The sequence below is a fragment of the Falco peregrinus genome, chromosome 3, assembly GCF_023634155.1.
Source record: "Falco peregrinus isolate bFalPer1 chromosome 3, bFalPer1.pri, whole genome shotgun sequence".
NCBI classification, from domain to species: Eukaryota; Metazoa; Chordata; class Aves; order Falconiformes; family Falconidae; genus Falco; species Falco peregrinus.
Window position 1 is genome coordinate 27,503,981 of NC_073723.1, and position 27,914 is coordinate 27,531,894.

General features: G+C 40.2%; 1 protein-coding gene across 1 annotated transcript in view; it reads left to right on the forward strand.

The window, feature by feature from the left end:
* Positions 1–3,352: 3,352 nt before the first annotated feature.
* Positions 3,353–27,914, forward strand: part of LRP12 (LDL receptor related protein 12) — a 48,859-nt gene continuing 24,297 nt past the window's right edge. The window contains exon 1 of the mRNA XM_055799466.1: positions 3,353–3,733. Coding sequence (XP_055655441.1) covers positions 3,655–3,733 — 79 coding nt within the window. The 5' untranslated portion in view covers positions 3,353–3,654. The remainder of the gene's footprint in view (positions 3,734–27,914) is intronic.

Genomic DNA, 27,914 nt, shown 5'->3' on the forward strand with positions numbered 1-27,914 from the left:
GAAGCAATGAACTGGGGAGAACTTTTACAACGGGTCATAAAACTGCTGTTAAATCTGTGGGTGGCATTTGCTAACAACATAGTCTAAAGTGACAGAAGAAAGGGAGAACTCATGAGGAAGGGGTATGAAGAGAAAAAAATAAGAGCAAGGATGGCGAGAAGGAAGTGTGTCTGGCAGGCAGTGAAGTGAAGCTGAAGTGACTGTAAACAACCAATCGTTAAAAAGAAAACAATGTTGAAAGTAAAACTACAGGGGGAGGGAAAGTCACATGCTGGTATCGGTCGGTGCCTGATAATTCTTGCTGAAGCTGCTTCAGTAGCTTCACATACCAACCTTGATCTTCAGACAGAATGACTGCCTGTTACAACGATATTGGTTTGGTTCAAGGTGAACCATGCATGCACTTTCAGGATGTTTTATCTCCACCTGCCTTCAAATACAAAAGAAAGACAGTGTCAACTTCTGTGCCATCTTGAAATGATTCCTATTGACAAACTTCTATCAGACATCTTCAGATAAGAGTACCCCCCCCAAAAAAAAACCCAAAAAACAAAACCAAACCACACCAAACCCCCAAAACCACAACGAAGTCATTAGAATTTCATGTACATAAAGTTATGTCTATGATTTACTATGTACTTTTCAGACATATGAAAAACAATATTCTTCTCCCCAAGCACCACGGAAGTTAAGACAGCTCTTGGCGCAGGCCAACAGAAGGAGCAGCAAAAAAAGAAAAAGGAGAAAGGCTTTTTACTCGGATAACTTTGCTAAGAAAGAAGTCTTTTGAAATACTTTGAAGTTCATAGATTTAGTGAACTTGCTAAGGATGCTACATAGGGAGATGTTGCTTAACATCCCGAGAGTCTCATCTGGACTACTAACACATTCTCTTCCCTGGACTTACAAGATCCAGCTCATTTGATATGCAGGCAAACTGCCCCTGCAGAGGTTTTTTCTCTAGATCATTACTTCAGTATCTCACCTTTGCTTGCCAAATTCATTTAGTACTGAGGCAGAACTCTTTTGCATATCATCCTTTGCTCTGAGTCTTTGAGAACAATGTTGAAATTAAGCCATGATGCCAGGGGTTGATGCTCTGCTCTCCGCTGCCATGAATGATCAACCTGGGTACATGGCAAATCACTTGTTTGTGCAAGTGATTGAAAGCAATTTTGCCAACAGAGATATTTGTGTGGTTTGGAATAGCATTTAATCTGAAAAGATAATTACTGTTGTCGTCTTTGTTATGCAACTAGAATCTATGGAAAGAGAATCATATCACATCTCTCAATAGCATACAACTAGGTGGTAGAAACTCGGTTGAAGTAGACAGAAAAATAACTTTGGGAGGAGTGCAGGAAGGCTATGGATCATATGCTCATTTGTTTAATGTCGACCTATCTCTACAGCAGAGAGTTTAACAGGTTCCAGTGAGGACTTACACCCAGCATGTACAGCTGCAATTACTGTTAGAGGGTTAGAAGCCCCTGTGTGGTGTCTGTTCATAAAAGCAGTAATACCTCTCTCCGTAGCTACAGACCAGACTTCCTGAGCATCCTTTCTGTCCCCCCTTGTTAATAACTAAAAACAAAAAGAGGAATGGGATACACTGGGTAGAAAATAGGGCATTTGAGGTAATACTTGAATAAGTTGGTTAGATTTGCAAGTAGAAACAAACCAAAATGTTTGTTGGGCAAGATGCTGTGAATGCTTTACTTATTTGAATAAACCTATAAATGAAGGTTGTATTTTCTTCTTCCTTAAAGTGTTAATTTGTGTGCATACTCATGGCTTCTGAGAGGTGAACAGTCACATCCCACATAGGTTCAATGTGCCTGGGCAAATTTACTGAAGACTAATCCACTGAGGATTATTAAACTCAATGATACCATCTCTAGGTACATGGTGTTCCTGGGCTGCAACTTCTCAAGAGAGCTGGAGAGCATTCCTGCTTGTCTGGTTTACCTTCCTTCTTTGGTGATTGTTATTAATGCTGCATCTTCATCCAGATGCTCACCCTTAAATAAACCTCTCTTCCCTTCCCAAAGAGACAGCCCCCTAATATACTGCTCTTCCTTCCCTAATAGATGGGGATTGGGAAATAAATGTGGGAGGAATCAAAGAATAAAGGAAAGGAAACATCAAGTTATGCCATGGGAGGTATTAGGAAAAATTCAGCTGGGAGGGTGGTCAAGCATTAGAGCAGGCTGCCCAGGGAAGTGGTGCAGTCACCATCCCTGGAGGTGTTTAAGAGACATGCAGATGTGGCCCTTGGGGACATGGTTTAGTGGTGGACTTGGCAGTGCTAGGTTTATGGTTGGAGTCAATGATCTTAAGAGTCTTTTTCAACCTAAATGATTCTATGATCCTATGAAAAAGAGAGGAATGAGGAGAAATAGCATAGAGCACTCCCCATAATGGGGCAATCACCACTCATGGAGCAAGAACTCTGGTCTGATCCAACACATCTGTTCTCAGGATGCAGCTAAAGAGCAATGTAAGTAACTTTTGTTTTTCTCAGGAATAGCAATGCTTTGGTTTTTTATGTGGATCAGTTGATCCAGTAGGAGAGAGGCAACAAACACTTCTCCCCATCTGCAACAGGCACTGCAAAATTCAAGCTAAATATAAAGTTGCACTGTAAATCCCACTTGCTTTTGGCACTCGGTTAAACAATTGGGAGTGACAGGTAACTGTGCAACAGTGAAATGGTGTCATTAAAAGGTGAAAGATGGGCAACTGTAATTGAACAGAAAGTGTTACAAGGAGTTTCTGTGGGGTCCATGACTTTGGACACTGTGTGTCTACAGCTGTTAGGCTGTTTGCTCTGTAGTTTTGTTCCGTCTGGCTGGTGAAATGCAGCTTTGGAGGTTGGAAACACAGCAGCCGCCAGCTGCCGGAGCGCCCTGCGCTCCACAGACCGGGCCTGACCGGGCAGTTTTCTCCAGGGCAGAGCGCCGGGGCGCCCCAAAGCCGCGTGGTTATTTCGCCCGTGAGCCGGGAGCCCAGGCTGCCCAGCCGCCGCAGCGGCGGGACATCCACCCTCCCTCCGCCGCCTCAGTCCTCCTTCGCGGAGGGCATCTCCTGCGGGCGGCGGCGCGGCACGGCCCGAGGGGACAGGCCGGCCTGCGGGGCCCAGCCCCGGCGGACCCGCAGGCGGCCTCGGCCGGTGACGGCGGCTGCCGGGACGGGGCGGGGCGGGCCGAAACCTTGGCGGCGGCGGAGACGGAGGAGGCGGAGACGGAGGAGGCGGCGGCGGCGGGGCGGTGTCGCGCCGGAGCGTGGCGGCCCGGGCCCTCCCCCGCCGTCTGGGGGCCGCCGCTCCGCCTCGCCCGCCCGGCTCGCGGCTGCCGGCAGCGACTCCATGCGCCCGGGCCGCCAGTGCGCAGCCGCGGCGGGGCGCAGCCGGGGAGGAGGAAGCGGCGCGGCGCGAGGGGAAGGAGGCCGAGGCCGGCGGAGGCGGCTCATGGCTCCGCGGGCGGCCGGATGAGGCGCGGGTGTGCGGGCCGCTAGCGCTCCCCGAGGCGGCAGCTGCGGTGGGCGAGGGGCCGAGGCGCGGCCGGCCCCTCTTGCGGCGGCAGCTCCGGCTCCGTGTCGGGGGCGCGGCGGCAGCAGGTCCGGCTCCTCGTCGCCTCCCTGCGGGCTGGTGTTATGGCCCCTTGGGGGAGCGCAGAAGGCTCCCCGGCTTGGAGGTCAGCGCAGCTCCTGCTCCTCGTCGTCTCCTGCTGCGGTAGGTACTGGGGGGGTGACGCCGCCCGTCTGCCTCAGTCTCCCGGGCCGGGAGGCGGCTGCCCGCCGCGGAAGAGGGGGAACAAAGCGGCCTTTCTCCCGGCCGGCCTGCGGTGGCGGGGTCCCTCGGCCCGGCCCGGGCCCCGGCGCCTGCCGGGGCCGCCGCCGCCGCGGCCCTGCCGGGGTGCCCGCGTACTTCCCCTTTCCCGCCCCGGCTTCGCCTCCGAGCTCGGCTGCGCCGGGGCTCGCACAGCTTTTGGCTTTTCTCTTTCCCTCTGTGCCTGTGGGGGTGGGCGGAAATCTCCTCAGGGAAGTCCTGAAAACTGAGGCTGGGATTCGGCCCAGCTGCCCTCGGCTTTCTCTCTCGCAGCTGTACGTTGCCGGGAACTCCGGAGTTGGCGTGGGGCCGCGCAAACAAACCACCCCCAAATCCTCTGAGTCACGAATAATCGCTGTCTGTGGATCATGGGGATACCTGGGAGATGTTCCACGTCCGGCCGGGCTGGCAGGGATGCGGCCTGGGGCCGTGGGGGGCCGCCGGGCCGTGGGGGCTGGCGCTGTGCGATGAGTTTGTGACACATCAGCAGAGGCCTTGAAGCCCTTCCAGGGACCTCTGCTTCTGCTCAGCCGGCGTTCAGCTCGCACCCGAACAGCATTTCGTTGCTGGTGGTAAACCCATCTTTACACAGAACAGCTAATGGAAAATATTTGCGTAAACGTGTTAGGGAATGTCCTTACGCTGTTTTTTACAGTGAAGGATCGAAACGTGGATACTGGACAATGAGAGCTGTCACGTGTTTTCTCACACAGTTGTTTGTTTTATGAACTCGAGCGTAGGTTGTGTCTGTGGGCCCCGGCGCGAGAAGCAGCCTTTGGCACAGAGCTGGACATGTGCCTTGCCCAGAGGAGGACAGCAACAGGGGCCGTGGTTTAGCAGTTTCTGGAGTAGATGCCTTTGCTTTAACCACGTGATTGAGCATATGGAATTGAATCTCTTTTACTGTTTAGGACAACAAACTCGAGTCTGGAACACCAAGATATTTCAGGTTTGTCTGTTTGTCCAGCACATGCCTGTGCTGCAAAGATCAGTGCAAGCTCTTAAGTATAGATGTACCTCTTTCTTGTAATTTGTAAGAAAATTTCCCATTTCATATTGACATGAGTGAAAGTAAGGTAGGCTCCTTCAAACAGCCACAGTTACACCAGTAGCTGTAACTGGATAGTTACAGTGGTATAGTTTAGTTTCTCAGGGGCCCTACTCGCATGGACAAAGTGAGGTACTGACCAATCCTTTAAATGCACAAAGTGTTTCAATATCTATATAGACTTAAAAATTAGGTATGTCAAAAGCAAAACTGGAAAGCGTATGGTAGTGATAGAGCAGGAAGTGGTAGGGGAAATCTCAAGTCTGGCTATATTAAGCTGTCCTTATGTTTGCATACTTAATGTACTTGAGAAATTTAATTTATGTAAAGGTTATTAACAAACTGTATTTGTTTTATTATACTTCATGGAATTGAAGTAAAAAGTTAAAATGGTAATAGTGATATACCTTATCAGCCTGACTTCAGTAGATAGATCCAGATTGTGATGCTGTAACTTAGGCAGGCAGTATTTTCAGTATTTCCACTGTAAAAATTTAAACCACAAGGACAATCCTTAGTTAGAGAAAAAAACAACCAAATAAAATCTTGCTGAATAACATTTTTCATAGCCTTTAATCAAGGCTTGCCAAAGTCCAACCAAGAACGAAAGCTCTGTAAGTTTCTTTTGCCTTGCTGAGAAACACATCGCCATCCATTATTACCCCTGCTGGGAAGGAGAAGCTGTTTCCCATTTCGATCAGTGTGCTGCCTCATCCTCATGATTAATTTCTCCTAACAGTTTTTGTTACAATTGTCTGCAGTTCTGACAAGTTTCACTGCTTGAAGGAAAGGAACTTCCTCCTCCACAGGTTAGAGCATCCAAAATAAAAGCAAACGTTCACTGTGTAGCGTAGCCCTATCTCTAGCTGTCATTTTGGTTTCTCCCGTTTGTTTCTTTTGGGAGAAGGAAGTGGGAATGGCAACTATGCCCTATTAAAGCATTTTACCTTCCTGTACAACTGTTTTTAGCTCTTCCAAACTAAACTAATTTAATATTGGCATGAATTTGATCAAGGCACTGGTGATAGCAGAGCTCTGGACTGTGATGTTGATCCTGAGCAGAGCCTTGCAGATGTCATTATGTTGTTGCATATTAAGGCTTTGAATACAGTGGGCGGTACTCAAGGTAAATGCGCATTTGGAAAGGCAGTGGTGCATCACTTTGGTTGCCTTCCATTATGCAGTGGCACAGCTGAAATATCTAGAATTTTCCACTAATTAAAGTACTAAATTCATGAAGGTTGATATGTGGGCATTGAGCTCTCCAGAGAATGTTTCTCTGTTTCCCTGTAGTTAGTGAATTTTTCAAACCTTCCTTCTGATGATGACTATAATTATAAAAATTTGAGAAGGAGGAATACTGATGAGTGGAGGTATTGGAATAGCATTGACTAACGAGAATTATAGCTTGGTAGGGTGCTGAGCAATGGTATTTGTTTTTAGTATGTCTGGCCTTCCTGTTGGCTTGAGAGTTTTATATCCAAGAAATAATTGATTGTTATGTGTGTCTATATAATCCTGGCATGGCTTTTACTGTGATATGAAGGCATTTCTGCATATCTCAAAGGCCCTAATCTGAGTTAAAAACAAGACTATATGGGGTACAGAGTAGTGGGGTTTTTTTAGGGGGAAAATGTCACTTGAGGAATTGGTCCTGGTTTTGAGGGTAATGTTTTTCAAACCAAGGTTTGATGATTAGTAACTGGAAATCAAATGAATCTTAAAATAATGGTATTTGTTTAGGTTGGAAAAGACCTTTAAGGTCATTGAGTCTGGCCATTAACCTAACACTGCCAAGTCCACCACTAAACTGTGTCCCTAAGCACCACATTTTACTGGTGCTGTGATGCAACAGTTTTAGGACCAGTTTGAGAGGGATTGGTGCTCCAGAGCAGAGGTTGAGTTATGGAAAGTCTCTGAGGTGGCACAGTGCAAAAGCTAGAACATGCCTTCCTTTGGAATGAAGTCTGGAAGCATGGGTACTTGGATTCTTCAGATTTCTGGAAAGTCAGGTGTTTTTTTTTTTTTTAGGCTTAACTATACTTGTCACCCTGATATATTAATTTATATTTCTGTCCCACTGAACACAAGAGTACAGAGAACTTTTACAGCGTTCTGTACAGTTGGTAGTAGTCAATGCAGTAGTGCAGTAGGTAAATTTCTCTGCTTCTGGCTTCACCAGATGTAACTAGTTTCAAAGAAAAATATTTACAGTAGTAGGACTGTGAGACTGAAACAGTTCAAAGGTAGAAGTGGAGGCAGATAGTCATCAGTCTTAATTCTCCTTATCTCCAGGATGGTTTTGGCTTTAGTGAGTACTTCTTCAAGCACTTGACTGAGAAACATCAGCAGAGATCAGAAAACGATTATTCCCAAAAACTGTAGTTGAAACAATGTGTAAATTACCAGTGAGACTGCAATGCTGTTGACATTTTTCTGTCCCATTAAAGAAATCATATTACACTTACATAAGATTTACAATACTAAGTTTTGGGTTAGAAACATTCCAGGTTTCTGTGGTACAAATGTTGCTTGAGATTATAAGAGTCTGTATAATTAATTGTTCATTTGGTTTTAAGACAAGATGGGTAAAATTGTCATATAAGTTCACTGGTCAGGACCGAGATTTCATGTACATGTCAGTTTGCTAATGATGGTATGAGGAAGAATAAATAATTCTTCAGGTTTGTTCACCTTGTTTGAAAGAATAGCCTGAATCATGTAAGCAAATAAAGTCTGCCAGCCAGTTTATTTAATTTTATAAAGAAGTTGAACTATAAAGCCAGAACAGATTGTCCTGAAGGAATAGCTTGGCTTAATAAATGATTGTACCGTAAACTCTTGAATGTCACTCTTTAGTGATACTTTTGTAATATACTGAACGATATATTTTGCTAAGCTTTAAATCGTATTTTTGGCAAACCTGCTGCGTTTAATTTATTAGAATGGTTTTGTAGTCCTTGAAGTGAAACTGTCCTAATTTTAATGCCATAGAATTTTATATTGTCTAATAACTCGATCATATGTCAAGTTGTGCAAGTACATACATATTCAGCTGGCTGTTCAGAGCTACATTTAGGTCTGTAGTCAAAAAAGTACCTATGAGGTCAAGTGGACGATGCTTAAAGCAGTGTTCGTTTGAGGGGAGAAGAAAAAAATCCACATCCTAGACAACCTTGGAGCAAAAAAGTTTGAAAACTTAATCTAAGGCAGTTGGTATGATTGTTACTATGAGCTAAATGAGAACATCATCAGCCAGAGGAAGAGCAGAGAGGTACTTGTAACCAGAATCAGGACAGAAGCCATCTGACTTCATTCCTGTCATCAGAGCAAAGCATGTAATTAGCACTGCTTTTTTGTCTGTTTTTGTCATTGCTAGGAGTGGAAGAACTCTGCTGGGTTAGCGTTGGAAAGGCCCTCCAGGTGAATGTTTGATTCCTTTGCTCTAGTCACTCCTATTTTAGTATCAAATAGATGTAAACAATATGGGTGTTATTTTCAGCTAAGCCCTAAATATATTGTTGTATACTTGTCCTCACTAAAACTTGCAATTATGATCTGTCTTGTGGTTTGTTAACACATCTCAAATTTGTAAACTTAGTATCTTTGGTATGTTAAGTGAATCCCTCCACACATCATTTTTCTTCTATTATACACCTCAGTTTCCCAAGCTGTAGACATTATTTTCATACTTGTTAAGTATAATTCCCTAATTTCCTTACAATTTTTAAAAAATCGCGAGTACTGTTTGTACTGTGTAAATAGTGTGGTTTTGCTTTCATAGATGTCTGCATTTTCCAGTTTCAGTGTTCCACTTACATTGTCCCAGATAGTTAATGATGATGTTAAACACTGGAACAGCTGAGATATCTAGCTAGGCATTAACAGAGAGTGTGATTTGTCAACAACCAGGGATTTATTTGGCTTGTATGCACTTCAGAATTACTAGCTGTAATATTTTGCAGTACCGATTATTGCTGAGGTGTCACTTGGCTGGCAGGATTCAGTCTACTTAGTTTACATGTTTGTAAGAAAACACTGGGTATCAATGCATTTGATACTGATGGAAGCTGGTTGTTGATTTGGGTTCCTGTGTTTATCCCCTAAGTAGAAATAAATGCTCAAAGTGGTTTATAGCAGGCTATGTGATGCCGTACTCCGAAGAATTGTGTTGTCTGACTACATTTTTGTTTTCTCCATTTGATTTTTCACTGCAGTTGTTAATTTACTAATGCTTTATTATGCAGAGGTTTACAGTTGCATTGAAATATATAGTATTGATTCCTCTGAGTATCTAAGTTTAAACTACTAGATTTAGCATAATTGACAGAACAGTGCAAATACTTTCAAAAGCACTATTCTGAATGGTGGTTCTGACTTGTTTCTCTGAACAGATGCTTTAGATTTGGATATATTATAATTTTTGCTATATTGTTAACGTGTTGATGTCTTTTTAGCAAGGCAAGAACATATGTAGTAGTTTTCTGCTAGGGTTGGTTTGTTTGGGGTTTTTTCCTGCTATTCTGTTTGACACTGTGAATTTTAGGAATGCCTGTGTAATTTCCTCGTGTTTTGTGAGGAATAAGTTTCTGAAACTAGCCAGGGAGGGGGGAAGTGCAGAATCCTTTTTTTTCCTCCTGGCTTACTTCTTACTGGATCAAAAGTAAGTTAGCAAGGAAGCTTAAGAGCTGCTCCAACACCCACCCCCCACCCTCCAAAAAAAAATATGCTTACAAGTAGAGCATATTTTGAAGGGCAGGTGGGAGATGGCATCACATAAAAACATTTGGTTTAGTAGCTTGAGTTGCCGTAAGATGGGCTTTCTTTTCATTTAAGCATCTTGTGACTTCTAGTACTTTCCCAGATACCTTTAGTTGGTTGTGGAATTTCTTGATGTGCAAGAAAGCTGAACTTCCTCACTCTTCAGTGAACTGTTCACTTTCATTGCTTTGCAAAAAGTTTGTAAGTAGTTTCTCTCCAAGTGGAAAGTACACTTGAACTATGTATTAGCATGTGAACTGCATGTTTCCACCCTTCTGACTGTATCTGTAGCTCATGACAACCCTTCCCTTAACCTCTGAGGTGTTTCCTCCACTAAGTGGAAGCCCCTGGGACTGACTGTGCGTAATCAGAGCAGACTTTTAAAGTCAGTAGCAGCCAGAAAACAGCGGAGTGATCATCTAACAAGCAGTGTGAGCACACCTTGGCATGTGGTGGAAGTCTATAATGAAGTTGCTTGCGTTTAAAAGTTAGGAAAAAATAACTGCTAGAGGCTTCTGTAGCTTGGTTTTATTACTCCAGCTTTGTTTGAACCTGCGGGGATCAGATATACGTAGGGCTTTCTGAAAGTATAGATTGTGAGAATAGTTTTTTTCATGGAATAAAAATTGGGTTTAGCCTAATTTATACATAGTTACTAGTAATAAGTTTGTTCTCATCAATGATGTCCCTTAAAAATGTAGTGATCTTATTTAAGGAACTGCTCCTTTAGAAAGAAGTTGTTAGTAACTGAAGGTGAGCAGTTTAGAAAAGAATATTGAAGTCTTGATGTGTCTTGTAGAGGGGAGGTGCACACTTACACTCATGTGCTCTGGCTTCTAGATTTTAGCTGTATATGCATTTTCGTAAGACTTTGGTTAGCATCTTTTATTTTATACACTTTACAAAGTGTGTTAGAATCCAATGAATTAGTATACTACGGTAGGGTGTTTTCCTTCTACAAAATTATATTTTGAGTATCTCAGATAAAAAAAAGTAAAAGCTTCAGTTACGGATGTTGTAGTGACTGGGACTGAGACAGATAATGAATAGGTCACATGCGGTAAGAAAATCCACATATATAGGAATATTCCTCTTAACACATAGTTTTAAGTGGAGGCTTTAGCCCTCCCCTCCTTTTTTCCTGCACATAGAGCTCAACAGAGTAATTTCCAAAGAGAGAATGATTCCAGTCCTAATTAGTGTGCAGTTTTATTCACAAATTGTTGTATTTACTCCAGTCTGCTCTTCATACTTCTAAGCAATTACATTTTTCCATTTGCTCTCTTCTAAAGAAGTGTTCAGAGAGAGTGCACAGGGATTTAACTCAAAATAGGTGTCTAAATTGTATGGAAATATCTGTAACTGGATGTGGGAGCGTACATGGTTTTTTTCCACAGTTGATAATGATGTAAGAGTATGGAGACAGAAAATTTCTCCTTTCCATGATGTAAACATCAATTTAAATATTCTGAAATAGATGCCTATTTGTGAGTCAGGAAGATGAATAATAAAATCATCAGTCACATGTCTCTTGGATCACAGCGACCTGCAGCTGGAAGTTGAGTGGGATGAATTTGGATAGTTGTGTAATTAGTTGAAATGGGTTCCCTTGTCAGAGCACCTTGCCTTGTTCATGTTTCCTATCTAAAGGTACTGAAAGAGCAACCAGTTCCGTGGCAGAAGTTCAGCTAGTGTCTGTGGTTAGAGGTATTCATGAGGATTGGCGAGCTGGGATGGCAAGGAAGGGAGAGATTTTGGGATGTCTTGGGAAGGCACATTCATAGCTAAAGGTAGCAGAACTGTTCTTTGGTGTAGAAGAGGAAGCCAAGCTGTTTGGGAGAGCAGTGATTGCTTAAGAGGCTGTGCAAGTGGAAGGGAGGAAGGGAACCAGTGTTTTTATTTTAAGGTGTGTTACGGTGGCTGGATGAGCATCTAATCAGTCTAAGATGTTAGTCTTAGTAACAGCAAGCAAGTAAAGGGGTTTGAGTGCAGGAGATGCTCAGGAATTGCATGAGGTCTTGCTCTCAGGCCTTCCAAGCCCTCTCAGGCAGGGCAGTGTTACAGAAACATTAGATTCTTGCATTTTACCTGTGCTCTGGAAAAGGAGTGGATGAACTGACAGAGATTTTTAAGCATTTTGTAATTCGGCATAAGGCTTTTTTGTCAGTGTTTTGAAACATTTCTTTTTTGTAACCCTGCTGCATGTTCCTCTTTCTGGCTGATACTGGCATTTGGCAATTGTGTGTTCTTTAGCAGCTATACTGCTTGATGTGCCCGGAAGCTGTGTGTTTCTAGAGTCCAGTTACTACTAACCTCCCTGTAGCTGCTGATCCAGCTAACGCTGTTTCCAGTGCCTGTTGCCTAGGTGTTGGTCTAGCTTGTCTTGCTCCGATCCCTGTTTTCGAATTCCCTGTTGTGATCTGTCATCTGTGCACACTGTAACAAATCTTCAGTGGTATCACAGTTCATGTAAATGGCAATACAATATACCAAAGCTGAGTGACAGTGTTACTGTTCGCTTTTTAGGTCCACAATACTAATTTTCTGGTTTTCTTCATCCATTTTGGAAATCTGGGACATTACTGTCTGTACAGCCATTCCTTTCACCTTTACGGTATAGATGAATAAGGCTTGGGAGAAGGACTGTACCTTTCACTTCTTCCTTTAGTGAGGACCACTGCTTTCCTCACTATCTGTGGGAACCATATAGCTTGTGTTTGGTGCCTTTGGGGGTTCATGAGGAGTTTTTCTGGAGTAAGAGATCCTGTGTTCTAAATGTGCAGATTAGGAGGAACAGCCATGCTGCAAACTGTTCTATGTGATAACATCTCCCAAAGATGGCTCCCTTGCAAGTCACAGCTGCCCAGTGAAAAGTTAAAGGCTGTGTGTGGCTAAAGCTGCAGTCCTATCTAACAGAAAGTTGTAGTAGTGCTCGATACTGACTTTTTGGAATTAATATAATGAAATATTCATCTGTACCTCTATATTAAAATGTTAATTAAAAGCATGGAGACCAGGAAGATGTATGTGGGAATCAAGTGAGTTGACTTCTACATTTGAATCTTTCACTAGTTTTCTGGGACTGTCCCTGGTTTGTGGCTTTACAAAGGAGGTGGATCTGAATTCTGGATATAGTCATTTAGAGCATTGGAGATGAAGGAATTTGGCATAAAATGCAATAGCTTTCAGGAATTATTAATGACCAAAATAAAGCTGAATTTAAAATCTGAGGTCCTGCTTACTGACTATACTGCAGGTTTGGGAGCCAATAAAATGCTCAAAGCACCTAATTTGAAATAAGCATGCACAGTTTCTCAGGCATGTGTGCGTTATTCAACTAAAGTGATCACATCAAACAGTTGTTTTTTTCTGGGGAGATGAGTTACTCTTATGGGAAGGAGGTCAGAACTAGCTTTAAAGTTGTGAGTTGTTGAACATAGTTTATAAATTATTGCTATGAACATAAGGATCATGGCATCAGATTCTTATTAAGCAACTCCTTCATGGCTGTGCTGAAATACTGTGTGCTTTGATGTATTTTTGAAGTGTCTGAAGATATTTTAATTTATTTAGACATGTAATCAGAATTTGTGTTTTGCAGTGCATGTGGTTCCATTGTTCTGGGTCTGCTTTTCTCCCTATATCTGGAAATCTGCAATTAAATGGGAAGGTCATGTACTTAAATGAGCGTTTTGCTAGATTATATAAAAGCAGATAAATAGAAATTTGAACATGTAGGCATTATGTCTGACATTGATCTTGTACTTGTCACCGTGCTATGTCACATTTTTTGCTATTTTAAAATTCAGTGCCTCCCTTTAAAAAGGGTGTAGGAGCAAGTGCTGAATTTTGTTAGCGGGTTGGCTTTTAATAGAGAGGAATGTCTGCCTGTGTATGTAATTTTTTACCCTTTCTTTTGCAGCTGAATTAGTGCATTGAAGCCTAATTTGCCCATTTTCCTCTTCAAGCTACATTCCTTAAAAAGGAAACCCATAGCTATTTGAGCCTTAGAACCTTTCTGTTGCAGTAGTGTGAAGTGTTCCCTGTTGTAGCATGGTCGTGATTATTGTCTTCTTAAAAAAAATACATTAGCAAGTACTGTAGTCTTCAATTAAATTTCTCAAGAGATAGGATTTGTATATTTGTTTAGGGTAGACTAAGAACTTCTGTCATTAATCCACAACTTTGTTTCCTGAGACAGGACTGACACTCCATGCTTAAGGTGGTCTCCTGTTAGTTTTGTGAACCGTTGTCTTAGCTCTTTCTTAGTGAAGTTAGTAATTGACTTCATAATTCTGTGTCAGTGGAAGTTGACAAAATAAAGGTAAACCTTTGGTTTTCCAACATGTGTATGATCTTTTGTAAGTGCTACTAAGTCCTGTGCTTGCTTTGAATATGTTTATAGACGTTTGGAAGGGGGGAGGGTGTGGAATTTTAATCCACAGTCACCCTTGACTTTGCAGTGCTTTGTTGTGGTAAGTTTAAATTCTACTCCAGGCATCAGTAAGGTCAAAGTCAAATCAAAATGAACCACTTTTAAAAATGCAGTAGATTTATTACTTGCAGTTTGATAATAAGCAATGAAACTAACTTTAGACCTTAGGAGCTTTACGTAGTGTGTTTATTAATTCAAAATTATCTTCATAAAAATCTGCATTTGAAAGTTTTACCCGCCCAAGATTATTGTAGGACATTTGTCTCTGTTGTAGGTGGTCCACATTAGAAACCTATGCAGTTTCTTTTGCTTTGAGAGGACTAAGGCCAACAGGAATGACATCTGTACCACCATTTTTAACTGCTGCAGCAAGCCTAATAGTTACCTTCTGGGGATGGAACCAGCTAAAATAGTTCAAGAGTGAATACACAGGTCTCTCCAGAAATCACTGTCTTGGTGCTGCAACACTGGTAATGACTGAATCTGTGTAAAAGTTGTTTCGTAATGTTAGTGCTGAGCCTTTGAGTACTTCTGCGGATGATCCAGAACAGAAAATCAACTAAATGGGCAAGTGGATAATAATCAGTGAAGTATAAACAGTGTAATAATTTGCAAGTCTTCTGTCTTCACAGTGTCTACTTTATCACAAATAAGCCTTGCCCTTCAGTTTTGCAGTCAATATAAATTTAAATGTACTTTCTCATTTTAGAAAGTACTACATGTGTATACTGTCAATAAAAGATGACAAATAGAAAACTCGGATAATATGAAATATTCCAGACTTCCTTTATACTTTCCCAGAGCTGTACTTCTTGTAGTGATAGCCTCTTCTTTTTTTTGAATAGTCAACACACAGTGAAACCAGTGCCCTTAAACTGTAGCATATTATTATTCATTAGGGAGAGTTGCCAGTAAGGAATTGTCAGGGATGTAATCTGCTTTCATTAATGCACAAGTGTAACGATTTTTTTCATGCAAATTGAAAAGAAGCTACATCTAAAAGAATACAACTGCCTGTCAAGTTTGGTAAACTGTATTAACATAAAAAACTAGTATCTTTTTTACATAGCTATTTTTCCAAGGCATTCTTCAAGAAATTATTCTGTTTTGTTCATACACAGGTTGAATCTGAGTACCCCAACAAATAGCTACCCTTTTGAGTTTCTTTCTGTAGTTGACTGTTGCATCATATGTGGCATCTCTTTGTAAAAGAACACTTGTGTATGAAGCAGTGAGTTGCTGGTACTGAGCTTTCTTCTTAAAAATAGGCTTATACCACAAAAATACTATAACCCTGACTCTCATCTAAATTCACTGTGCTTTACTGATGTGACGTGCTTGGAAACAAACCTTCAATGCATGTTTTTCTTTTAAAATATTCATTGTATAGTTGTGTAAAAACTCTTTATTATCTGAGGTTTTAGTATTAAGATAGAATAATAACCACTCACACTGACAGTATTCATGTAAAGTATTGTTGTTAGCAGGCTAGAAGCTGAAGCACAGAAAATAAACAGCTGATCCTTGGTTGTGTGTGAACAGAGTTCATTACTCCACGCTTCTGGTCCTGTGCTTTTGCATGAGTGTGAAGTGGGGAGTCTTGGTTTGGCTTAACTTACGGTACAATCAGTGTGGGAAAAGGCAGGCAACAGGAATGTGACTTACTGATCTGAACTGCTCTTCAGGGAAGTCTGTTCTCGGTGTAGGCAGACTAGTCTGTCCCTCAGAGGGAAGATAAAAGGATGATGAGTGGTCCTGAAGTATTTAAATGCATACAACACCATTTTGGGAAAGATGCAGTTGCAGAGTTTTTGTTGTGGAACTCGATATAGGCTACTTTGAGAGCAGTGTGTCTCTTCTACCTTATTTAGCAATTCAACTCCTGCCCTTGTCTGTCTTTACAAATGTGACTACCGACTAATTTATCTCATCCCCAAAATGCCAGTCCTCTTCTGCTCATCAGAAACACAGCCCATTGTGTATTTTGGCTGTTGTTTCTTAAGTGATGGATGCAGACTGCTTTAAAAGGTTTAGTGATGATCTGCTGCCACTTAGCTCCTTCAGACCAGCTATCTCTTACTGGAAGCAGACAGGTAGAATGTGTTTTATCCTGTATTATTGTGTTCTGTGTGGCATCTCTTACATATAGTAACAAGAAATTTTGCAATGGAAACGTTGGAACACAAGTAGAAATGTATAATATTTTCTTGAAGTTCTTATTAATTGGATTTTGAGGGCTGTTACTCTTCTGCCAAATGTGGTAGAAGTAGTCCAAAGTATTTGGAATTGTGGGGAATGTACAGATGCACACAACTGCTCTTACGCTGTGTGACCCATGGGAAACTGGGCTCAAGTTGATATTCATATTGCCAGATAACAGTGAATATGTGCAAACAAAACAACTGGAGTGGCTTTTGGAGTATTGGGTTGTGAGCTGGATGGACAAAGGGGAGGGCAGTTATGTAACTTGACCTTCAGTCATCTGGTTGTTTATCTCAATGATTCTTGGCAGGGATTTCTTCAGAGGAAGAGTCACAGCATGGTTTGATATAGTATCCCATATATTGAGTAAGATTTTTTTTTTAGGAGGCTGGAGTGCAGAAAAAAAAGTTAAGACTCTTCTTGGGAAGGAAGTGAATGACTCATGTAAACATGCATAGTAAGATGTTTTCTTGGTCAAGAAAAGATTAGATGAGTAGAAGAGCTTGTGTCAAGGCAAAAGTGGAGACAAGGTGTACTAGGTATAGGGCTAACATACTGGAAGGTAATTATAAATATGAATGTCAGGGTAGGTGGTGATAAGGATTTTGGAATACCTGTTAGATCATGTTCTCCAAGGTCTTCATTCCTCTTACTATGTTTAAGCCTCTCTTCCCATTGATGCTTTTGTCCTAGGACCTCTTGAGAGAGAGAGAGAGGTTACCTGCCTTTCTGTCCCTGAGGGAGCTGGTGTTTTGGTAAGATTGTTAACATACTGCAGCATGAGGCTTTCTGTGTTTTCTTGGTGAATATCCCAGGACCTGGAGTGGCTGGGGAGCATGTGCCTGTGTGAACCCCCTTTCCTAGTTCTGCTGATGGGACTGGCATGTGAGTAAGCCTAAGAGGAGGAGTATCGGAAATCGGCAGCCTCATGCTGGCAGCGTTGAAGCTGGGAGGACTGGTACAGTCCCAAGTATGGCTGTGTTTCAGTGAAAGGAGACAGCTTATTTCTTGGTCATTCATCTCTGTAGGGCTTTTTCATTAAGATGGTCACATTACCTGGAAGTGAATGGGCCAATTCACAGCTCTGTCAATGTGCCTATTTCAACTAACTTACTGGATTAATTGCTCTTTTGAGTTGCTATGATCTTGCACCTAAAACATGAAGGTTCAGAGTGTATTTAGATACCAAATTGGGTTTATTTGACCCTGAGATAAACAAATAAAGCATGTATCATGAAGTTTGTAGACACCTCCAATTTCTTGCAAAGTGCTCAGATTGAAATGATGATTCTGCTGCACTGGGGTACATCTGTGGTTGATGGAGGGTCAGGGCTAAAAATTGGGATTTTGTAACCTGTACAATGTGAGACTTTATTACTGGCTCTATTGAGAATAGGTACAGCAAGTGTATTTAGTGTCATACAAGCAGCTGTTATGGTACACTATGATACCTACAAGTCATTGTATTCTTTTAATTTCTGTAACAAATAACTTGCCTTGCAAAAAAACAGAACCAGAATCCATATAGTAAATTAGCTGTGTGTCTACTTTAACAAATTTAAAGCCTTCCAGTGGTAATTTGTGTGTATCGGGGATGTTTGACAGCTGCGAAAACATATACTTAAGTGTTCTAGAACAAACTTTTTTCTGCTTTCTTTTTGACTAACATTATATACACTATGGCTGTATTGAAAGCATACTGTACTTTGCTTAACTGCAGGTGCCTGAACTGGCTGTCAAGTCAAATGCTTATTCAGCTCTACAGAAAGGATTTCTTTGCTTCATTTTGAAATTGTGGAGTCATAGTACTATCCAACACTCTTGTTTCTAGTTCCTGATAGTGGAAAATTGTGTTTGTTTTTTCTGAGTACTGGGAATAATCACGGCAAGAGGCTCAGGTACCCTGCAGTACTATGCAATGTGAAAAGAAGTATTCTGGCCATCAGATGTGCACTTCTTCTCATTGCATATAAAGGTGGCAGTGTTAACTGTCTTTGTATTGCAATTACTGTTTTACCACTGTTTTCACATAAGCTGTCCTGCCTCTATAGCTACCTCTAGCACAATTAATGTAATTCAGACTTCCCTGAATGCTTCCCAGAGTTTTCACTTTGGGAAAGGGACAAGCTTTTACCTTTGGTGTTCAGAATTTTGGACTTACGTTCTGAGTGATTTGGGGGAGAGAGGGAAGGTGAGGCACAATGAGGAGTTGTTAGAACAAGACAGATCCAAGTCAAAGTTTTGGTTTGCTTGTTTTTTCTGTCCTGTTGATCTGCAGTGGTTCTTTAGTGTGATAGCTTTATCACTTACTAAAATTACTCAAGTTTAGCCATTCTTTCCTCTGTGCTTCCCGTACCCTGTGTAGATCTGTCAGTGGGAAACACAAAGCTATCATATTTGCTTTCTTCAAACCTTCTTGACTCTTCTGTGTTTGAAATAAAAAGCTGTTAAACTCTTTTACAGGTGTACTACAGGTGCAAATGTGTGAGATACAGCACCAGCATCACCCTTACAGGACAAGAATCACAGTGTTAATAGCAGATAACGTGGAAAGGAAGGTGGGAAAGAAGAAGAGGTGGAAAGAAATGCCAGTTTGAGTCTTAGAGGTTTACATCTGTTTGTCTATTGTTTTTTTTAATTATATAAACACAGTCGACTACTTCTAGACTGTTTAAAATATCGGTGGGGCTTGCTGAAGTTTCCTATGTTAGAATAAACTACTTGAATTGGTGCAGTAGCTGTAAGTGTACACAGGTGTGGCATAAAACACTGGAGAGAAAATAAGTTTTACTGGATTATAAATTTTACTGGATATTTCCCTTGTTTGCTTTGATGAAACTAATTTGTTTGAACAAAAGAATGTAAAAGTAGCAAGGCTGCCATGCACAGAATTCTTGGATGGGTGCTAGGCATACTCATTCAAGTATGTGTACACACATGTTTGTACCAGGAATATGCCTTGGCTATTTTAAGATCTGATTCTTAATTAATGCAGTTATTAATCTGAGTAAAATAAATTTCATATCTTGCAGGCAATCTGTCTTCTATTACTATCTGTCCTTTTTGACTAGAAGCAATTCACAGTGCATTTTGAGGAATGCGGTATGTTATGACTGGCAGGTTGTAGCAAGTTCATCTCTTAATCTTCCTGAGTCCTGAAGATATTTAATAAACAGCATAGTTTAAGCAAGTCTAGAAAATTAGTGTAGCTAGTTAATAGCCTTTTCTATCATAGTGATTGAAATGTCGAAGCTGACAACAGTAGAGAAAGAGCTGTGTGGACTTAATGTCTTTTCAATAGTGAGAATGGAAAGATCTACATGTTGTGGTTCCCTCAACTCAGTGACATCTCCACTTGACTGCTATAAGTAGAGCAGATCAAATTATTCATAATAAATAATTAATTCTGCACGTGGGTGTTTGCATGAGATTAACAAAAAGCATTGTTTTACAGATGTTGAAGGCAAAAGCAAGAAGTGCATTGCCTTAGGAGCTTTTTTCCTCCTTTGTGCTTTTTGCTTGTGTTGTTACAGTCCATATGAATGATGGCATGCTGCGTTATGTTGTGCAAGGTTACTTCTACACTTTAATTAGTTCAGTGAAGCATTAATAAAGGACAGAGTCTCTGTCCTGTATTACTGGAAGATAGCTGGGCAGACTGCGTGACTTTTTGTGTAAGTTCAGGTTCTGTCTGAATAGGTGTTAGGGGTCTAAATACTCAGGTTGACAGACTGTGCATAAACAAGTCTGCGCAAGTATTTTTAAGGTCTTTGGTTTCTGTGAACTTTTCTTGTAAATTAAAGAAAACAAGCTTTCTTGGGAACTCTGCAGTGCTTTCTCATTCTATCAGAAAGAAACCAAAACACATTAAAGAGTATAAAAGGTTGTCAAAATCAAAGTTTTATTTCTAGTAATAAGTAGTGAGAAGCGAAGACAACACAGTTTTATCTTTCAAATGAGGATGTTTTTTCCTAGATGCAATAAACATGCTGTGCTTTTATGATTTTTATATTTGATGTATGTGCAAAATGTGCATGTAAATACACCACTGCTTCACCACCCTCTCCAGTAAATAAGCCGCATTCAATTCAATTATGTCATCACAGTGAATGCAGCTGGGATGCTTTGCAGTTAATGCTAATTTATTGTTGTTACCTTCATGAAGACAGAATTGAAACTCAGCAGGTATATACTTTTTGACTCCAGTGTTCTCTGGTTCTCAGGCCAATGTTCCAGAAAGAATCTAGCAAATCTGGAAATTATGGTTAGATTTCTCAATCCCCTGCTTTTGCTCTGATCAGAAGTATGAAAATTCCTCCTTGATTTTTACCTGAATTGTAGTATCTTAGCCCTTCTGTTGAATAAAGACCTAAAATAAATAATTTTGTCATTTTATTTTATGAATCCACTGAGATTTTCTGGTTTTTGAAAGCATTATTTTCTGGATGTGTCTTAGGCAATGATTATTTTTTTTTTTTTTTCTTTCTAACACAACTGGTGTTTTTCTCGTTTTGAGTTGTTGGTCACATGAGATTTAGGCCCCATAATAAAAATGCAGCAGTGGAACAGTGTTTTCCTTCTTCTCAAAAATCCTCGTGATTCTCCTCCACTCCCCCCAATATCAAGTACTCCTACGCTACTGAAGTCTTTTTTTGGAAAAAAATCAGTTATAAGTCTGAGTCATGCTGTCACCTGGAACAAGAAGCTTAGATGTTTTGAGGGTTCCTGGTAGGGATTTGTGGGGTAATAGCAGATAATATTTTCATTCCTGCAAGTTTATAATAATTTACGATGGCTGCAATGATTAGTTTGAGTAATGATTTTGTTTCTTCTTTTAGCACTTTTTCAAGACAGAATGGAATCAAATCATTTGAAGAAAACAGGATAATCAGCAGTATTATATCTTAAAGAGTATATGGTCTGAAGCATTGCTTTTACCATCTGACTTATGATAGAGGCCTGAAATCTTCTGGCTGACTGTAGGTGTTCGGTTTTTGTTGTTTGGTTGGGGGTTTTTTAATATATATTTATTATCAGCCATATGTAGACCGTTGAATATTGCCATTTATTCCTGTAGTTATAAGGAATTAAAGGTGGGAAATCAATCTAAACCTGCGTGGAGCAAAATCGGGTTTTTTAGTGCAACAGTATAGAAACTGTAGTAGATAAAAGTACAGAGCATGTGAAGAGTATGAATCAAATCTGCAATGCTCTTCCCCCTACTTTGTAAGTACTGTGCAGCCCACACATTGAATTTTTCCCCTAGTCTGGCACTTCTCAAATGTGAAATACTTACAGTATTTGAAATGGAAATTCAGAAGAAAAGAATAGTTACATGTACAGTTGAACATGTACAAAGGCTTTGAACAGTCCTTTGTTAAAATAATCAGTTTTATTTTAAACTTAGCTGTTGAAAATTACTAGAAACTTTTTTTCTAGGTTTGTAAGTAATACAACAGTGGAATGTTTCAAAATAGGAAGGGAAATTGGTAGGTTCGTATTGGTGAGAGGGTCTAGTCAGTTAAGAATAGGCGCCTAAGCCTTATAAAGGAGGTAGACTATACTGCCTACCCATCCTTAAATGAGCTGTCTTGCCCTCCCCCCAGTTTCTGGTCTACTCCTTTTTTTTCTGATTTCCTTATTATTTTTTTTAAAGTTACTTGAGATTTAGCTGTCATTTAGAGGACTGTATTCACTGTTCGAACTGTTGTAGTTTTAGTTTTTAGTAGTCTGATTTTTTTTCTGCTTTGTCTAATCGGAAATGCTGCACGAGATTACCACCTGAGAACATGTACAACTTGCAGGTAATGGTCAGTCATGTAACTTCCTTTATACCTGGCTGGGCAGAAGTATAGGGTTTGACATGAACAGAACTACTTATGTGCATTAAATCAGGAATCTTGTTGAAGCTGAGCCCAGTGTCTCTGCTAGATTTCCAATTTCCACTGCTTGCTGCCAAGTCTATTAGAGCTGTCTATAAATAGTTTGCGGAATTTTTGAGTGAGAATAAAAAAAAAAGTCAGGGTCTTTTCAGTCCCCCACCTTTTCAAACTATAACTGAGAAGCACTAGCTTTTTTTCTGCTGAAACTTTCACTCAAAAATCCTTAAGTTTGTTACTAAGTTAAAATTCTGTACTTTGATGACAATAGTTTCAGTTAAAAATTGTCTTGTGAGATTTACAGGTGTGACCAAATTTACTTATGTTTTTTCCCCACCTGCAGCATTAAATCAGAGTTGCTATAGTTACTACTCTAGCTTCTCTTACGAAGCCAAGGATAAAGGAACCTTGGGTTATCTTGGTAATTTGGTGTGCAAAGATCTCTTTCAAAAGTGTTTCCTGTTCTCTCTCTTGTGAGAGCCTTTCCTGCTGGTACACCCAGAGGAAAGGTTTGTGCTGTGCTAAACCGTTCTGAGTAAAGAACCACTGGTTGCTTTGTATGTTTGATTGTTAACAAGGGAGAGCTGTCACTTCCTATAGGATGGAGAAAGAAGAGTGGAAAGTGACTGAGAAGCCTTACCTGTAGAACAGGAATGCAAGAGCTCACATTGTAGACTGCAGCATCTTCCAGATGTTTGCTTGATGTATCCTGGTGGTGCTCTGTTTCAAATACTTCAGCGTTATGTGACTGGCAGCATCTATGTCAAATTTGCATTTTGCTAACATCTCACTATAGTTTATATGGAATTTTGTAAATTTTATTTTGTGTGTTGTGGCAGCATTCACAGTTGCTGTAATACTAGTGAATGTATGCAGTGCTTAATGAATCCAGAAAGAACTTGCATTGCTCGCACTAAATGACTGCAGAGACTCTGAAGCTGAAGTTGGGAAGAGAAGGCTCTGCCTGAAGTTGTGGTGGAGCCTCCTTGGCAGCCCTGGTGCTGTGGTGAGCAGAGAGCACACTTGTGATGCTGGGTAGCTGAGGGTGTCCATGTTGGCATGTCCCACAGCCATACAGGAGTGGTGTGGATCAAAACAAGTTACACTGAAAATCTAATGTTTGCGCTGGGTTTTCCTCGGACTAGCTCTAGTGTGGCCCAGAGGACTGAGTACCCATTACCAGTAGGAGCGTGTCATCTAAAAGGAATCCAGTTTGGTTCCAAGGCCACAGTGTAACGTGAAGTAGAGCAGATCAGGAGATTCAGGAGCATACTCCTTATCTGAAATAAAATACTAATATATACAAATCCCAAGTTAACACCATAAAATTATCAGGAAGAAAGCATATATTATGTTTTGGTAGAGAAGATAAGAGGTCTGTTATGACCTGATCCCTCTATATTCAAGTTCAAAGCATTCACTTATGTGGTGAACTTTGATTTTTAGAGTACTTGTTTTAATAGTCAATTTTTGAAGAACAAACACAGACTTTTTTAGTTATAGGGAATAATGTTATGATGCTAAATAATGCAAAAGTAGTACAATATTTTTATTTGGAGATTTTAAGTCAGTGTTATAAAAAGTACAGGACTAAAGAAAGGTATGTGCTGTTCACTCAAGTACTGATTAACTTTGGATTTAGGCTCTCTACAGTGAATGTAGATTGGAAATCTTCGTGGTTATGTTTTATTGTTTTATTCACCAAGAGATTAATAAAGACCTTTTTCCAAAAGTATCATGCAGCTACATGTCATTTAAAGTTCCTCTGTGGGGAGGAAAGGACAGTATAAGGGAGGGTAGTGGGCGGTTTATACAAAAATGCAATGTTGGACAACGGGTTTTAACTATACATTGCAGACTTCTGTCACCACCATGCTGATTGTTTTATAACCAAGAGATAACTTTCTAAACACAATATGGTAGATACTGTTGTATAAAGTAAAAATAAAAATCTAAAACCTACATAAAACAATTCTGTTGCAGAATTGATTCTGTAGTTTTGTCTTAGTGTTCTAAGTAAAACTGCATCACAGTTGGTATAAAATAAAAATGGTACTGCATAAAATAACAGCATTGAGAATTGTAAACAATTTCTGTACTTTATCTGTTTTTACAGTGAAATTTTATTTCCTGCTTTTGTATCATAAGCACATTTAAATAAGCCACTATTTCAGTATAGCTTCATCTTAGCCATTTTTATTCTTTTCTTAATTAAAGAAATTAATTATGCCATTGTAGTATTCAAGTATACAACACTTTCTCATTTCGTGTGAACAGTCGCTTTCACTGTTTGAAATTTTAGGTACATTTACTGTGTCATCTTTGTAGCAGATGTTCTTCTGTTATAGGGATTTGGAATAAATCTTGTCACTCTTGCTCAGGTTGCCTTTAGTAGAGAATTCTGACTGATGCCTGCACAGCAGCAAGTCTCTCTCAATGTTTCTCTATTGCATGTGTGATTTTATATTAAAAGAAATGGCTATTTAATCCTTCCCTTACCTGAAGGATCTTGTTGCACAGTGTAACATGGTCTTACAAATGGCCACCTGAAATTCCAGTGTACTTCACCCTAAGGAAATATGGAAAAGAACTGCACAAAACTAGTTAATGTCAAACTGTTGATTTAAAAATAAATAATGAAGAATTTGTCAATAACTCTTGCAAAGATTCGTCAGCTAAACTTGAGATTACTCATCAGTAATGCCTAGAAGTCAATACTGTCTGTTCCCATTATGCTTTTTTAATTGCCTTTTGTCGTAAAAAGTATGAACTTATGCAAAAGTATGTGTTGCTCTTTCTTAAGGAAGTAAGCAGTAGTTGGGTGTAGGACAAATTCTGGTCAAAGATGAAATGTGCTATATAAAAAAGAATAATAAAGACATAGAAATATGAGACTACTGTGGATCATTAATCTTATCTTGAATAGTTAAAACAAATACATATTGGTGCACAAATGTGTTAATTTGATTTCATGCATATTTCTAACCAAAAGGATGCCGTGATTGCAAACTAAGCTATCAGAAGGCAGGAAATAATAAAATGGTGTCACTTGTAAAGGCTGTGGCTGGTTTCTGTGGGCATCTGGGAATGCAACCCCTGCTTTTCTTTGTTACTGAATATAGAGGTGTAACAAAGTTGCCTGGCTTCAATGGATTGTGTACTCAGAGCTCTGCTGCACCTTAATTTGAATCGTTCCCTGTAGCAATAATATTGTTTATTTCATGAACTGTTCTGGGAGGGTAACTTTCAAATGCTTAGACTGCTCTTTTTCTCTCTTTGTTTGTTCCACTTTCAGTTCCTTGTCTCTTGCAATTTTGATATTGCATATGTAGCTCTTTTCCTGTCTTCAGAGGAAGGCAAAGTCTGAATTTCTGTAGTACAGTTTAGCAGTAGTAGGAGAACATATTTTGCGCAGACAGAAGAGACAGTACAGGAGAAACCATGTTCTCAGATACTTTTCTATGTTATAAAAGGATGAAAAAACAAACCTAGTCATTTTCATACGCTCATATTCATTTGAGGTTATAGAAAGTGGTGGGGTTTTTTTTCCCTTTAGTTGCATAGTCTGTTTACTGTGTACTACTCCTTCTGCAGTACAGGAGAGTTTGGCAGCAGTTTGGCCATATACCTATGGATATGTAGTTCTTTGCTGCTGTTACAGCATTAATTCCCTGCAGCTAATTCACTTAATTCTAAATGCACAGTAGTTTTGGCAGATATACGTGCAAAGTGCTCAGGAAATGAGGAGGTTGTAAACAATGAGCCAAAAGGCTGAGGAGGATCCTACCTAATTTTTTTAGCTTGTTAACTGGATGTGACCTGCATGTAAATAATTCAGTATAATATTTTGGGTTGCATGCTGAACAAGTGTTTTTGTGGTAGAATGGTTTGAGTTGGAAGGGATCTTTAAACATCATGTAGTTTATCTGGAGGAGGGTGGTAGTACTTGTTTTTCTGTTGGTCTCCCACATGCGCTGCTCTGAGCTGTAACATCTTAACCTTAGGTTAACCGTAGGTGTGACGGTTAGGCAGTTAGCCTTTGCATGCTTCTCCCACAGACTCAGCAAGATGTGTGTGACTGTGGTTCAGCCTGGCACATGGCACCTTCAGGTGGAGCTTGTTTCTGCACAACTGTGCTTAGATATTTGCAGGAAGTGGGGAGTGCAATGCTGCTGGCTGAGACTGCTGCAGGATGGGCTAGCAAAAAGGGTCATTTCCAAGAAACATGCGTAGACTTACAGAGGCATCATGGATGTTTTCAGCTCTGATATCTCTATATCAAGAAGGATATTGCTATTTTTGGGCTAGGGCATCATAGGACTATTGCTAAGTAGCTTTTTAGTGGAGTGATATGTAAGGCAGCACCCATTTGTTCATGGCAGCGTATAGTAAGATTCTTATTTTGGTGGTATTGTCGGCACTTGCTCAGTTAGAAGCACAATTTGGTGAAGATCAGTGCAAGGTAACTTCAGCTGACAAGAGGCAGTGTAAAAAAAACTCAGCTTACACTTTGTGAGGTAGAGTGGACAGGAATTTTTGGGAGTAGGATGAAGAAAGGAAGCCTGGTCGTGAAGTACACTGTCTAAAGTAAAGCAGGTTGAACATGTACCATGCTAAAGGATGTTTGGAAACTCATTATGTACAGGAAGTGGTGTTGATCTCTTCTTCCTGGTAATTGTGGTTCAAGAGAAATAGCTTGTCCAGTCTGCTTACATATCATTCATTATGCATCACAGTACCTTTTGGCTCAAGGTAGTTTAGAAAAAGCTCTCTTTGTAGCTATTCAGTTACAGCAGTTCCTCAATTTATACAGTTCTGCTTGTAGAGGTTTCGTAATTTGGCTGTTAAAGCTAATGGCAGAGGCTTAATCTTGATACAGAAGAAATTAGCTTCAATGGAGATGTGTACGTGATTTTTTTTTTTTTTTTTTTTGGTGGATGATGACTACTTGGTCTAACAGCAAAAATAAAGGTAACTTAAATGTGTTTCCCGCTATGGATTTTTGTTTTTATTTCAACAGTCAAGTTAATTTCTCTGTAAAACATAATCTGGGTTTAACTGAGTCCCAAGATGCATGATGTTCTTCCAAACTGAAGCTATAAAATTTGATTTTACAATCATGGTTGACAAATTCACATGTACCAAATTTTTTTGGTGCACTTTTACAATATTCATCCATTTGCTGTGTGTTCAAATTACTATTTTTAGTAATTCCAAAATGGAATTAAAACAGTTTTCATTTAAGAGTCATTTACTATCTCAAATATATCAATATTTAGATAAACTTCTTGTTCTTTGCCTGAAATCGACAGGTTCATGTATCTGGTATGCAGAAGTTTGTCTTGTTTAATCTGAATGTTTTGACCAAGAGGGACACAATTATTGGGCGGCTAGTGGTGTGTCTTTTTGGCTATGCTTTTTGAAAACTGCATGAATTTGCGTAAAATTTAAAGCAGAAGCTCATTTCAGGACTGTAGGCTTAATGTTATTCTCTGAAGTTATATACAGACAATCCTTTGAGTCTGATCCTGTTTTGGTAGTGAGCTGTGCTGCATAGGTTATGGGGAAGGAGGGATGTAGAGGGGTAACGTCCTGAAATGGAGGCTGCTATGTTGTCATTAGCCTCCACGTTAGTCCGAGCATCACTGCTATTGTCTGGGTTTCAAATATATAGAAATTAGCAGCTTTTTTTTTTTTGCCAAATATGTTATATTTTTCAAGTGTAAAGCATTGGGTTTTTCCCACACTTTCCCTTTACAG